The sequence below is a fragment of the Homalodisca vitripennis genome, chromosome 8 (assembly GCF_021130785.1).
Source record: "Homalodisca vitripennis isolate AUS2020 chromosome 8, UT_GWSS_2.1, whole genome shotgun sequence".
Lineage (NCBI taxonomy): Eukaryota > Metazoa > Arthropoda > Insecta > Hemiptera > Cicadellidae > Homalodisca > Homalodisca vitripennis.
Window position 1 is genome coordinate 14,859,072 of NC_060214.1, and position 13,742 is coordinate 14,872,813.

General features: G+C 36.9%; 1 protein-coding gene across 1 annotated transcript in view; it reads left to right on the forward strand.

Annotated features, from left to right (window-relative positions):
• LOC124367336 (roundabout homolog 2-like) overlaps positions 1 to 13,742 on the forward strand; it is a 138,584-nt gene that overhangs the window by 92,815 nt on the left and 32,027 nt on the right. The window contains exons 5-10 of the mRNA XM_046824076.1: positions 4,844 to 4,974; positions 6,234 to 6,506; positions 7,107 to 7,312; positions 9,226 to 9,514; positions 10,147 to 10,411; positions 13,409 to 13,703. Of these exons, the coding sequence (XP_046680032.1) occupies positions 4,844 to 4,974; positions 6,234 to 6,506; positions 7,107 to 7,312; positions 9,226 to 9,514; positions 10,147 to 10,411; positions 13,409 to 13,703 (1,459 nt within the window). The remainder of the gene's footprint in view (positions 1 to 4,843; positions 4,975 to 6,233; positions 6,507 to 7,106; positions 7,313 to 9,225; positions 9,515 to 10,146; positions 10,412 to 13,408; positions 13,704 to 13,742) is intronic.

Below are 13,742 nucleotides of genomic sequence, written 5' to 3' on the forward strand. Positions count from 1 at the left end.
GTTGAATACTTTTGGCAGGTAAACTTCTTTACCCATGTATCCTAACCAACTAGCGGCGCTCAATAAAGTTGTTTATACACAATAAGTTGTAAGTCAAACCAAAGCTGTGAAAATCCGGGGTATTGTTTTGCTCACCCTTATATGGCTGAAATAGTTTTCTAAAATCTTATTTGAGTGAACTTCGTGTCAGCGTTATTTTGGCAACGTTCAATTTATAACCATTCACCCAAATAAATGAATTATAACAATTATTGAATATTATTTATTTAAACTTAAACAAATGACTTATCTAATAATACACATAAACTGTACTAAATACTAATAAAATAAACTGTATTATTAATGTATTATTTAGATTCTCTAGCACATAATTTGTTTTTCATTTGGTCTGTTTGAAGTCAATATAAAATTTCAAGGTTTAAACTGGCTGCTTGGACAATTAAGGATGGGGAAAAGGTTATTGCGTGTTTTATGTTTGTTTCCGGGATCTTTTCTTCGTGGACTTCATCCGGCTGTTCTTGAGTTTTACGCTTAGCAAAGCACTTAACGATTTATTTTACCCAATTTCCTGCCCAATAACGGGGGATATCGTTTTTAAATGCATACTAAACACTAGTGCATTGGTCACTAACATTCTAGTGACCAATGCATGTAATAATCACTAGAAAATATTGCAATCTCCATTTTCTCTTATCTTTTAAATTTTTAACCTCCACCCGCCTAAGTCAAAACGTTTCAACTATAGAGCGAAAGGATGATTAGTTCAATCAATACCTTTATGGGGCAGAATAATTTGCACCAATGTATTCTTCCTATTATACGAATTCTACAGTATGCTACTTAGCAATAATTGTTTAGCCCTCTAGTCATGCAGCCATTATATTCGGCGAAATCGTACCGATCTCCTACCTCTTCACTAAGAACTATAGTGTTATTAAAGACAATAGGAGGCGAGGAACAGATTAAAGCGGCCTGAGAAGGGGTGAAGTGCTGTCAGTCGAGTCGTAATCCTTTGAGCGAATCCTCGCGAATACGCCTCAGTTTGACATTCTATTCCAAGCATCACATCGAGCGGGTAAACAAAAGAACAAGGGTCTCTTAAGAGTGCATTAGTCGCGTTCTTCTGTTCTATTCTCATCGCTGAGTTGTTTTTTGTTGGACACTCTCTACATGTGTGCAGCGCTCACACACACACACATACGCGCGCGCGCGCGCGCCTGTTCTAGCAATACTGTCTAATTGAGGACTTTTAGTGCCATTGCGCGTCTGGCAACATAGAGGCCCAGTTTGCCAGGACAAACACTTTCAATTGTTTGGCCTGAGGCCAGCTGGCCTCGTTTAGCAGCTGACAATAGGGTTTTACCCGGATGGGCGACTTTGATTTGTCTTCTGACCGATTCACGGCAGATGTAAATTTAACTCCTGATTAAACCGCCGTTGACCATCAGTTTTTTAAACTCCTTTTTGACCGTGGACAACCTGGCAGACAATATGATTTTTGGCAGGGAATTTGTGTCGATAAAATGATATAGTGTAATGAAACAATATTTGAAATTATAAAATTTTTACTTCATAATGTAGAGTGAAGAAAATTACTTGCGAAGCCTATCAATCCAGGACTTTAAAAAATTCTCTTTTTTCTTACGCAGAATATCCCGAGATCGAAATCGGCTATAGAGTTGAAATTTTGCATGACTTTTCATTTCTACATTGGTAAAATCGAGTTCTATTTATGCCAAATCGTGTGATTTGGCTGAGCGGTAGAGAAAACTATCTTTCAAGAGGTATAGCGGACACTAATGTAAGTACAGATTTTAATTAGGCATGAATATCCATTTCACTCTACGTAGGCTGGTTCGAGTTGGATGATGGTAAATATCTGGTGGATGAAGCTTCAGTGAAAACTATCCATCAAGGAGCTGTCACAATGTTCCCTTTACCTTATCTGTTTGTCCACATGATATTTTGAAATTATAATTTACATTTGTTATTTCAACGAACCATATTACGTTATGCGTGGTGTGGCGTACATTGTTGTATTATTGATTATAAAGACATAGTTGTAGGTCGGTCGGTCGATTATATTAGGCCTTCATTTCTTACTTTCCCCGGAATACAAATGGTGAACATCAAATAAAGGAGCAAAGTGAAATAACTGGAAGTTATTCATAATTTAATCTGAATTTCCATGAATTCCAAATAAAATTCTTTTTTAATAATATGATATTTATTATTATATCTACATATTAAATTCAAGATATTTTAGTATAAAATAGGCATCTAAAACCCGTTTTAAAAGCTTTTATTTGTCATACATTGTATCTCAGCATTAAAGCCATATTCAGTACACATTAACCTTTGAAGAAAACAATAAACAATAAAATATACACACATGGACCATTTAAACAGATGTAAAATTTTTAATGACATAGCTGTAGTTTTCAAAATTCATATGTGTGTATTGAATTGTTTATTATTTGCTTTAGAGGTTAATGTTTAACAAATAAATGTTTCAAAGGGTTTTAGTTGCCTATTTGTTATAATGCTGTAAAGATTACCCTGCAATGTGGATTTAATAATATATCAGAATATTTTATACACATTAAGTTGTGTAATTTTGGTACGTATATTTACTTTTATATATATTTTTTGGGTATGGTTACTTTTACAGTTGTCAAATTCGTGTATTTTATCATCTTAAATGATACGTTACTAAACCTATCAAATGATGTCACTAACAACCAAGTACGCATTTAAAAAGAAAATAAATCTCGTCAAACTCCTCTTCCTCAAGCCAATCCCACTTCACTTGCTTACGTGCTTTGTCCTTTTCCCACAAACTACGTTGACGTATGTTAGATACAAACAAAGTCCTATACTCCATAGATGGAATTACAAGTAGTAATGCTTCTTTGTTTAAAGTTTGTTCTTGGCGATGGAAGGTTTGATAGGATAACAGGATTTCGGGCATTTGCCAACGTTACGGTTACAAAAGGTATAACACAATGTTTTGAGGATTGGAATCTATCCTCTTCGTCAGGTGGGAGGTATTAGTACATACAAAAATAAAGAACAAAAAGAAGGGAGAAGAAAAGGGTTCAAAAATACCCAAAAGCTGCTTGGAGTCCAGTCCAGGCTAGTGATGGGAGAATCGAATACTTTAAAGAATCGAATACAGTGAATTCGAATTCACCCCTGTATTCGAATATGTATTCGAATACAAGTATTCGAATACTTTTGCTCAGCTGAGCGTTTCTAACAGACAGGTCTAGACCTGTCTTACTTCTTTCCCGAAATCTATTGTTCCTGGGTTATTTCACTTGTTTGTCACGAATTCACCACTGTATTCGAATATGTATTCGAATACTTTGGCTTTTGGTGCCTCGTATAAACAAGTCATACCCATGATATACGAACTTCAGAAGAAATATCTTTGTTTACCTGATACTTCAGTTCCGTCTGAAAGACTATTTTCCACAGCAGGTCTTGTCACTAATTACCGTAGAAATAGACTGAAGCCAGAAAACCTCAATAATATTTTGTTTTTTACACAACAATATAAAATAAATATTCATATTTGTCTTTATTGCTTAGAACTTTAACTCTTAAATAATATGTATTTTTAATTTAATAATTATACAATTAATTATACATTTTTTTCAAGTATTAAAATTTGTAATTATTTTTTCAAATTATGAATCTCTCCTAAATTATTCTTTTCAAAGTCTCCATATATGTATTCATTTTAAACCTCATATGAATACGAATACAGCTCTTGGATATTTTATTTGAATACTATTTGTCAGAATAAACGAATACTCCAGGTTTGAATTCAATTCTTCCAGAGAAATTGTATTCATTTCAAAAGTATTCGAATTCATTTTGATGTATTCGAATATGTGAATACTCTGGCTGTATTCGAATACTATTCGATTCTCCCATCACTAGTCCAGGCGTTGTCACTGTAGAGAATGCAAGTCCCGAGCACAAGTCACGAGTACGAGAAAAAAAGCAAATACAAAGGAAAAAAGAAACAATAAATAAAAAGAAATTGTTTAAAAGTGTGTTGAAATTGTACTGTTTGAAAGTCATATATATTGTTTATACTACTTGTTGCCACTTGGATCATAATATTCAATAGGTTGTGGGTTGGATCCCTATTGCATAACTGTGCCCATTTATACTTTTGGTTTGATAATGTCAGACTATATTGTTTACAGCTACAATATTTATTACTTATTAGTGATCACTACATTATTTATTTTTTATCTATTTATTTATTGTTTTTACTCACTTGGAATGTTAGTGTATTAATGATTAAATTACAAATTATATCGCTTGTTACCACCTAGAATAAATATTTATGTATTATTGCCTATAAATTAGTACTGCCTGACATTACATTGTTTATGTACATACTGTTGTTAATGCTGTTTTATTCTAAGTTATATTATATTAATCTCCTGGTATATTATTTATTGGATTTAAACTGTTTGTTGCTGGTTTGTGAATTTGGATTACTTGAAGAAAATCTTATAAGAATGTAAATTGGACAATGCACACTATAAATAATTGTGTAATATGATTCAACTGAACGTGCCGCACGTGCCGCTTGAGGTCCAGTGGAATGTAAATAAAATTGTATGTATTTTTAGAAAATAAAAGAAGATTGAGCTTGAACAATAACACATCACACCGGCACGGGCGTGAGTGGGACACTGATAGTAATGCTTATCAGTTGATTCTAAGAAAACGTAATCGATTTATCTGAGAAATAAAGATAAGTCAGTGTTGTGTGGATTGTTGTGCCTCTGTCCGATAACGTTTTGTTATCCTGTTCCAGACTGCAGATAGTGGACGGGGGAAGCCTGGGTATCCAGGATGCGCGCCAAGGAGACGAAGGACGATACCAGTGCGTGGCCAAGAACACGGTCGGCGTCAGAGAGTCCCAGGTCGCTCAGCTCAAAGTGCATGGTAAGAGAACAACTCTAAGCCATTCTGTGTTACCATTAGACTTTCCTATCCGAGAGTACATGATTGATCAACTGAAAATACAGGACTACCGTACCATAGTTGTTGCTAAGAACTGGTGGACCTCATTTTGTATTTCATAAATGTATATTGTGACGTAACATATAGCTGCCAAACACAAATATTTTTGAGTTAGTTGGATATTGCATTGGTAGGTATTAAACGCTTGTTAACAACAAGCAACATGTTAAAATTGCCACCTCTCGAAAGAAAAGTGTTAACTTCGTTATAAAGGCGGCTTGTTAAAATTCTAGTTTTAAATTTTAGTTTTAAAAGTCAAACGCAGTAATTTAACACCAGGCAGGTTACCCAGTAGTATTCGGTATTGATTTAAAATTGAATAAGTTACGCCTTTAAAGATTATTGGAGTAAGGTGGTGTAGGGTGGTTTTTGTTAGAATATTGTTTAAGGAAAAATCATTTACTAGCGTAGAAAAAGTATAAAAAAGTACTTATAATCGTATAACCAGGCTAATGAAAACATCTGAAAAAAGAAATTTTACAGAATATTACATGAACGATGATTGTAGGGAGTGAAATTTGTTTATTCATACAAATTATATTTTCTGGAGAAAAATTATAAAAACTATGTAATTGTTACAATGTCCATTTTATTTTAAAATATGAATTTCCTAATTTTCGTAACTATAACGTAAGTTTCGTGACATAAGTGCCACCCAGATAATTCTAGTTACGGAAATTAGGGGACTATATTTTAAAATTAAATGGAATTTATAACAATTACGTCATTTTTTATAATTTCCCCTAAGAAAATGTAGTGTCTATGAAATAAACAATTTCAGTCCCTCCAAACATCATCGTTCACGTAGTATCCTGTAAAATGTTCGTATTTCTATTTCCGGCTTTTCTCTTTGTCCTGACTATAAAACAAGTCACTCATGCTGGCTAATGTTTAGCCTTTTTTATTCAAACCTGGTTAAAATTGTTTAAAATTCAAAATGGAATGATAAAAAATTCCAATTTTTTGTCTTCAGGGAAGTTGTCTTGTAAGACTATATATTTAAAAGGAGCAATATCTTACAATCCAAAAATCGGTAGCATCACCTTGAAATCACACATTTGAAATACTATTTTAAGAAAAAATACACACATTATTGGGTGTTTTTGACAACTATAACTTTTATAGTCTTGAGTTATCTCGTCTATTGAGTGAAAGATTCGCTTGGAACATTGTTCTTGCAGTAAAGCCGCATCTGATCCGAGGCCCCAAGGACGCCACGGCGCTCGCGGGCAGTAACGTGGTGTTCGCGTGCGAGGCGGGAGGCGACCCGCCCCCGGACGTGATGTGGAGGCGGACCGCCGGGGGTGGCAGCATGCCCCTGGGCCGCGTCCATGTCCTGGATGACCGCAGTCTGAGGCTGGAGAGTGTGGTACCCGAGGACGAGGGAGAGTACAGCTGTGAGGTTGACAATGCCGTGGGCAGCCTCACAGCGTCCGCCACCCTCACCGTGCATTGTGAGTACACTGTTTACACTCATTTGAGGTTTATTTTGTTTACAAAATCAGGTTGTTGGTATTAATTTGGCATAAATGGGTAAACAATGAAGTCTCCTACTATTTACTAATTGTTTATATCATCTAGGTGCCAAAATATTTTTAATCAGTTGTAGAAAGTGTTATTATTATTTTTAAAGTTTCATAATTCAGAATTAGTTTTTACGGTATTACGCTTTCAAAAGTTCAACCGTAGGTCATATTTAAACATACATTTTTCTCTTGGTGTGAAAGTGCAAGAAACATAATTGTACCACATTTCAGTTGTTTATCTCTAATGATTTCTGAAATAAAAACCATAAAACACACATACATAGATAGACGGTAAACGAATTACCTAAACACACGGGTAATAGAGCAACATACACGTATATGTAGCTACAATGTATATATTAAATAAATCGAGTTCCAAGTAAGCCATACTTTTTACTGATAATTACTTAAAAATATACAAAAAGTGCATACTTAAGCATGCAAGTGAAGCATTAAAAATGTCCGTAAAAAAGACTTTTAAGATTTATTCGGGATGAAATTATTATTTGTACCGCCTTCCCACCACAGCTCCTCCAAACATAGCGGCCAGGCCGGAGGAGGTGACGGTGACTGCGGGGGAAACAGCGATATTCCAGTGCGGAGCCCAGGGGAAGCCCAGTCCGACCGTTTTCTGGACTGTTGAGGGCTCCAGGGTTCTGCTGTTCCCGGGGGAATCAGCGGGGAAATTCTCTTCCGAACTGACTCCTGAGGGACTCAATCAATTGACGATTCAAGTAAGTCAAACTGACATCAATAAATTAATGTTTTATCGTTTTGTTAAGCAACAGAATTACTGAATCTAAAACTCAGATCATCTTGGAATTCCAACCAATTACAATAGATACAGTATCTTCATACACTAAATTCTGGAAAGCTTTAAAGAAAAAAAAAATGATTATAGTTCTATTTTACTTAGTTATCATCTGTACCTAAAGGAGTTATTACATAGTTGGCTGTTGTATTTTTATTTATTCACCAAAGTCATACGCCATTTTACATTATTACAAAAACAAACAAAGATGGCCAACAGAGTGTATAAAGAATTATAAATATTGTTAATTAATATATACTTAATACATTAATGAGTGGCTAACAATCATACAATAAAGTCCATGAAGAGAAAGCAAGAAATTACTACAATACTTGACATGCGAGTAAATAACAAGAAACTAAATACACACAATTTACCAAAGTAAGAAATTACAATATAAAAATATCAAGTAAAGAAAACAAGCTATTACAAAAATAAAATGTGTAAGTATTAAAAAAACAAAGAAATAGTGATAAAAACTTAACGGTATAAACAATGAAATAAATATAACGAAGAATAAATATGTATGAATAATGGCTACGTAAACAAATCAAAAAAATGAACAGTCAAGCTAACAACAGAAATAGAATAAATTATAACAGTCACGCGTTGAAAGATGAGACATCACAGAACAGCCTTCCATCAGCAGCAGCTCGCCGAACCGCTCCCAATGCTGTAATGAAGAGGTCAACTGAAGAGCCGACCTCGTTCTCGAAACGCATGAGTCGAAGAATGGGACTAAAACGAAGGTAGTTGGTCCCAGCGTGGTCGGGCTCGAAGAGGCGCTGACTCTTCTTTTGAACTAAACAGTTATTTTTAGTTTGTTTTTTTTTATTTCAAGAAAAAAACATACCTTTCAATGTTTTAATTTTTTTATAACATTCAATCTAAAACGAGTGAATCATTCCCCTTGGTCTTGCGTTTTTGTTCAGTGTTAACTAAAATCCATTAAACCCTTTAACCTTTTAAGCGGCAGGTTGGAAATTTTGGTGTCTACAGAATCATAAGATACCTATCAAAAACTCAAATTTTTATGAAACGTTTTCTAAATAGCTAAATTGGCTATGTTATCCTTTTGCTTGCCCAGTGAGAAAATGTGGAGTTTAAGATCAATATCGTATACTTAAAGGGTTATAAAACATTGCCTCACTAGCTATAGTTGTCGCTGTTATAATTTTAAATGCCAGGTGGGAACGTATAAAGTCTAGATATTTATTATCTTCAAGAACTGTTAAGATAGCTATGTGATACCAAAGTAGTTCAGAGTTATTGTCTAAACAATTTGATTGTATGATAATTTACCTGTCAAACCACCACTAGAGTGACATTAAAACGTGAGAAGTTCCCTATATTTACACACAAAAGAAAGAGATTTTGGTAACTATGTCCCTTTCACAGATCAAAATCAAGAGTTTAGAGTATTTTTTCAAATTTTGATCTAACACCTTTTACAAAATCAATTGCTGCCTATCTTTCCATTTTTGGAGCAGCGAAGGACTCGAGAAAGTAACCTGCGTCCTCTAGATCTTGGGTCTATTTGGGTTAAAAGTAGACTGCTTCTACAGTTCACCAACTGTAAGTGCATCAGAATATTTGCACACCTTTGCAGGAATATTCACCCCTTCAATGCCTTTCCCCTGGAGGTAACTCCAAGGACAGTGGCCTCGGGACGGTCTGCAATGCTGTCAACTCCGCCGGCTCCGACAGCTGGAATGCCTGGGTGACTGACCTCAGGCTTCCACCCTCCTCTAGTCATACAGTTTAAGTGCATCTTAGAATATTTGCATGGGTACCATCTTGTCAGGAATGTTCACTCCTTCAGTGGCTTTTCCCCAGGAGGTAACTCGCAACGATAGTGGCCTCGGGACGGTCTGCAATGCCGTCAACTCTGCCGGCTCCGACAGCTGGCATGCCAGGCTGACTGTGACTTCAGGTTTCCATCCTCCTCCAGTCATAGAGTTAGGACCCGCCAACCAGACCTTGCCGCTGGAGACCGAGGCCCTCTTCCGCTGCCAGGTGAGAGGTCAGCCGCCTCCCGCCGTCACCTGGTACAAGGACCACGCCCCCATCCTTCAGCTTCATCCCAGGATCAGTGTCTTCGACAACGGGACTCTCTTCATCGAAGGTAGGAAGGCAGCCTCTGATTGACTTTTGACCTGCAAGGATTTGAATTATAAATTGAAGATCTACTTGTTATAATTACTCAGACATACCACCTTGACAACATATCTTCATATTTTTGGAATCCTCATATCCTACTACCAAATATATTTAATACTAAATGCATAAGTGTTCACCCATTTTATTCAGTGACCATAATTTTTAAGGAGAGGCCCATCTTTTTAGGCTCATTTCGCCCGTCATCATGAGCCACTGGCCTGTGCGATGATCTTATCAAAAAAGGGAGAGTCATTACAGTACAAGATCGATTTTAGTGATAAAAATTGTTACGGTGTCAGACAGGATTTCCACTTGCAATACCTCTAACTTAGATCCAAAATTCTCTTACTTTGCTTGGCATTGGCTCTCCCAATGGTATTACTCCTCGCTATGTACCGAATGGACCAAGAGGGGAAGAATGCTAAGTGGGCGTTTGAAAAAGGCAGACATATCAAACCATCTAACTTTACCAACTCTAAAATGTAAGATGCTTTGAAATATTTACAAGAATAGTAAGACAAGGAACATGGGAATAACTTAGTTTGTTTCTTATTTGTTAGTTGATCAACTGAAAACTGGGTTTCGTTTTTCCTGCAGACTTGCAAAAGGCTGACGAAGGCCTCTACACCTGCGTCGCCACCTCTGAGCACGGGAAGGCGACCTGGAGTGCGAAGTTGCGCCTGGAGTCCCTCAGGAACTCCGACATCGCTTTCTTTAAGAGTCCGACACTCGGCGCTCTGCCCGGACCTCCAAGTCGTCCCCTCATCGTCAACATCCAGAGGAGCTCCGTCACCCTCTCCTGGTCCAGGCACAGTCAGATCGGCTCCTCCTCTCTCCTGGGCTATCAGGTAAACAGGATACTGTAATAGGATGCTTCACTCGTCAGATGTAACATGTTTCACTTGAAACAATAAGAGTAGATGTTGACGCGTCAAATTACTGCATTATTTCCGTAACACGGATTAAAGACGCGGTAATGCAATAGTATTGTCTACTGAGTAAAGTAAAATCATCATGTCAAGGTCAGCCATAAAGAATTTTTAAAATTTGTATTTAAATGGGCTTAGCAGTAACATTGAATTCCGTACGTTATTTTAAATAAAAATATTGTTTATATCAGTAAAAAGTAGAAGGTTTGTGAAGTATAGAATATTTCCCGACAATTCGATATAGTACAGTGATACAAGAAGTATTTTAGATCTGCAATCTGATATCTTACTCAGGTAACACGTAACTGAAATCTAGGTTAAAATAAACAAATAATGCCAGAGAGTTGTGACACGCATAAGTCGGGAACCACGACTAATAGGTCGTATGTCAGCTCCATGCACACTATCTCTAAAACATGTACCTAATAAAAACAAAGCCCTAATTACTGACACCGAACTGTTCTGACCGAACAACCACAAAAAACTGACCAGAGGCCAATAGAAAATGGCGATCGTCACGCAGAAACAACATTATCAGAGACAGGATTTGGGCTTTATTTTTATTATTATTTTACTCTAGATGGACGTTTCAAGACCTTCACATACTGTTATTCTGCATTGATTTATTAGAAATCTTTAATGTGTTTGTACTTTAGGTTTTCTCTTTAGTTCATTTTTCTGAATTGGCAACCAAAGCGATTTAATTTCGGCTGGTAGTTGATTGATCCTCTAATTTAATGTATGGAGTCTTGATTAATTTCCTTTGAAATAAATTGTGTTCCCGATGTGTTATTTTGGTTTCATCCCAATTCATACGACAATCTTCGGACCAACAATAAAGTGCAATTTTGTATTTTTCTGTTAGTTTTTTTTGTCGTGTTCCTTTATTCTAGCATTTAGTAGTTTTTGTCGTGGTATTTACGTCGCGTATTCCCTATTTCAACTATATTTTATCATGTAAACACTGTTTTCGGAATCCTGTGTGCCATGTTTAGGTTTTGTTTTACGAAATTCTGTCTAAGAGTGTTGTATGTTTTAAACGCGGTTATTATGTACTTTATACATACTCTTCTAATTTTCACCCATAATCTCGGCCCATAAGGAATTGATATAAATACAAATTGATCTTGCGTTTACACTTAGTTTATTACTAATACGAGGGGTCGTCCACAAAGTAACCTCCGTTTTGGAATAAAAAATAAACCAACTGAGATACAAAAAGTTTATTATATAAATGTTAAAAACTACAGCTTTTCTCTACTTTTCTACATATTCACAATACAAATTCAAGTACTTATCATATCTTTTAACAGTTCTTTAAATTCCGTCTTTAAAAAAATCTGCCGCCTGAGAACGTAGCCAACCTATCACAGCGTTTTGAAGCTCTTCATCACTCGCAAACCTCCGAGATGCAAGCCACCGCTTCATGTACGGGAAAAGATGGAAGCCAAGTCCGGGCTGTAGGGGGGGTGGTCAAAAACGTCCCATTTGAACTTTTCCAAAACTTGAACTTCTCATCCACTTTGTTCACCAAGTCATCACTGACGAGAGATGGCCTACCACTTCCGGTCTTCATCGTGAACGTTCGTTCTTCCATTTAAAAAAAACTAACGCATTGACGGATTGCACCTTCGCTCGTAATGTTTGGGCCATACACCGCACTCAATTCAAGATGAATTTCAGCTGCTGTGTAACTTTTCGACCACAGAAATCTTATTACACCACGCACTTCACACTTGGCGGGATTTTCTATCACGGCGCTCATGTTTTTTACGTTGTAACAAAAGAACGCGCGATCGCACGACCTTGCACAGCTAGAAGCGTACTAAACGGCTGCGCACGCCTATGTGAGAATGGCGGCGCTACCCCCACTACTTATCGCGCAACGCCCAAGCGGCGGTTACTTTATGGACGACCCTCGTACTAAAGGTTCCCATTATATCTAAGATATGACTCAACTTTATTAATGTCCTTAATAATCCATCTTTATCTGAGCATATTCTGTGAGATATTTTTAATGGTTTTATTAATAGTTTAAACAGTTTCCTGTGTATGTTACTTATAAAAAAATTAGAATCTTAAGGACATCTCTATCCTTTCATAAACACATATCCTAAACATTAACGTTGTTTTGGACTTACACTTCCATTGTGAAGTAGATGGAAGGAGAAATACTATTAATATGAGCAATCATAAATTCAATTTAGTGTCTCCTTGAGGAAAAATAAATAAAGGTATCAACCACATACCCCAACAAATCTTCTGTCTGAACTGAGCTAATGCTTTTTGCTCTAATTCCTTCACAGTTATATTGGCAAATAAAAGAGACATTAGAGAACCCATTGCCATTCTCATCTTAAAGTAAATCAGACCCTCTAACTCAAAAATAATCGCATTGAGTGCATAGATTTAAGAGTTCTATAATTGAGGAATGAGCTCCAGGTGAGGAATGATTAGTCCTTTCATTTAATGTTTGGTCTTCTCTGAAGCGTGATTTAACGATTCTGAGAGTTTCTGAGACTGTTTGATTTGTAAGAGTACTTTCAATGTCAAAACTTTTCAGTTTCATTTAACTTCAGGAATTTTGACTTCCCAAAAAGTCCCGAAAATATTGGGTTGAGTCAGTGTTTATCCTACCAACGGCTTTTGAACATTCCAAAGCACCTTAGACAATTCTTTGCAAGGTGAATCACGAGAGGGGATGCTGTGTTTTTGGACTTTGGGAAGGCCAAACATATAGGTTATTTTGGATTGGGGAGGAGTTAACTTAGATCTTAATTTATCTGAGTAATGTTGTTTATGTTTTCTTAATCTTGAAAAATTCAATTGTAAAATAATATGTCTTTGAAATTTTATCCTTCCTACTCAAACTTGTAAATTATCTAAACTGTCTTTCTCTCCAGGTGGAATTGTCGGGGAGACCTGTAGAGATGCGCCACGGAGGGTTCCACAGGGTGGGTGACTGTGGCTCACCGTGTCCCAGGACCGACCCACGCCCTACACCACCTCCTGCCCAACATGACCTACATGTTCCTGGTCCGAGCCGAGAACGCTCACGGCTTCTCCCCCGCCAGTCCTCTCTCCAGCCCAGTCACTTTGCCAGAGCTGGACCACGACACTCCCGAGGAGCTCAGGGAAGCGATGTCCACCCTCTCCGCCGGGCACATCCTGGAGCTCACCAGTATCTTCCCTATCAGCTCCACGTCCATCAAGTTGGGCTGGGAGGTATGAATGAATCTAGCACAGGTTCAAGACCTGTCTAAG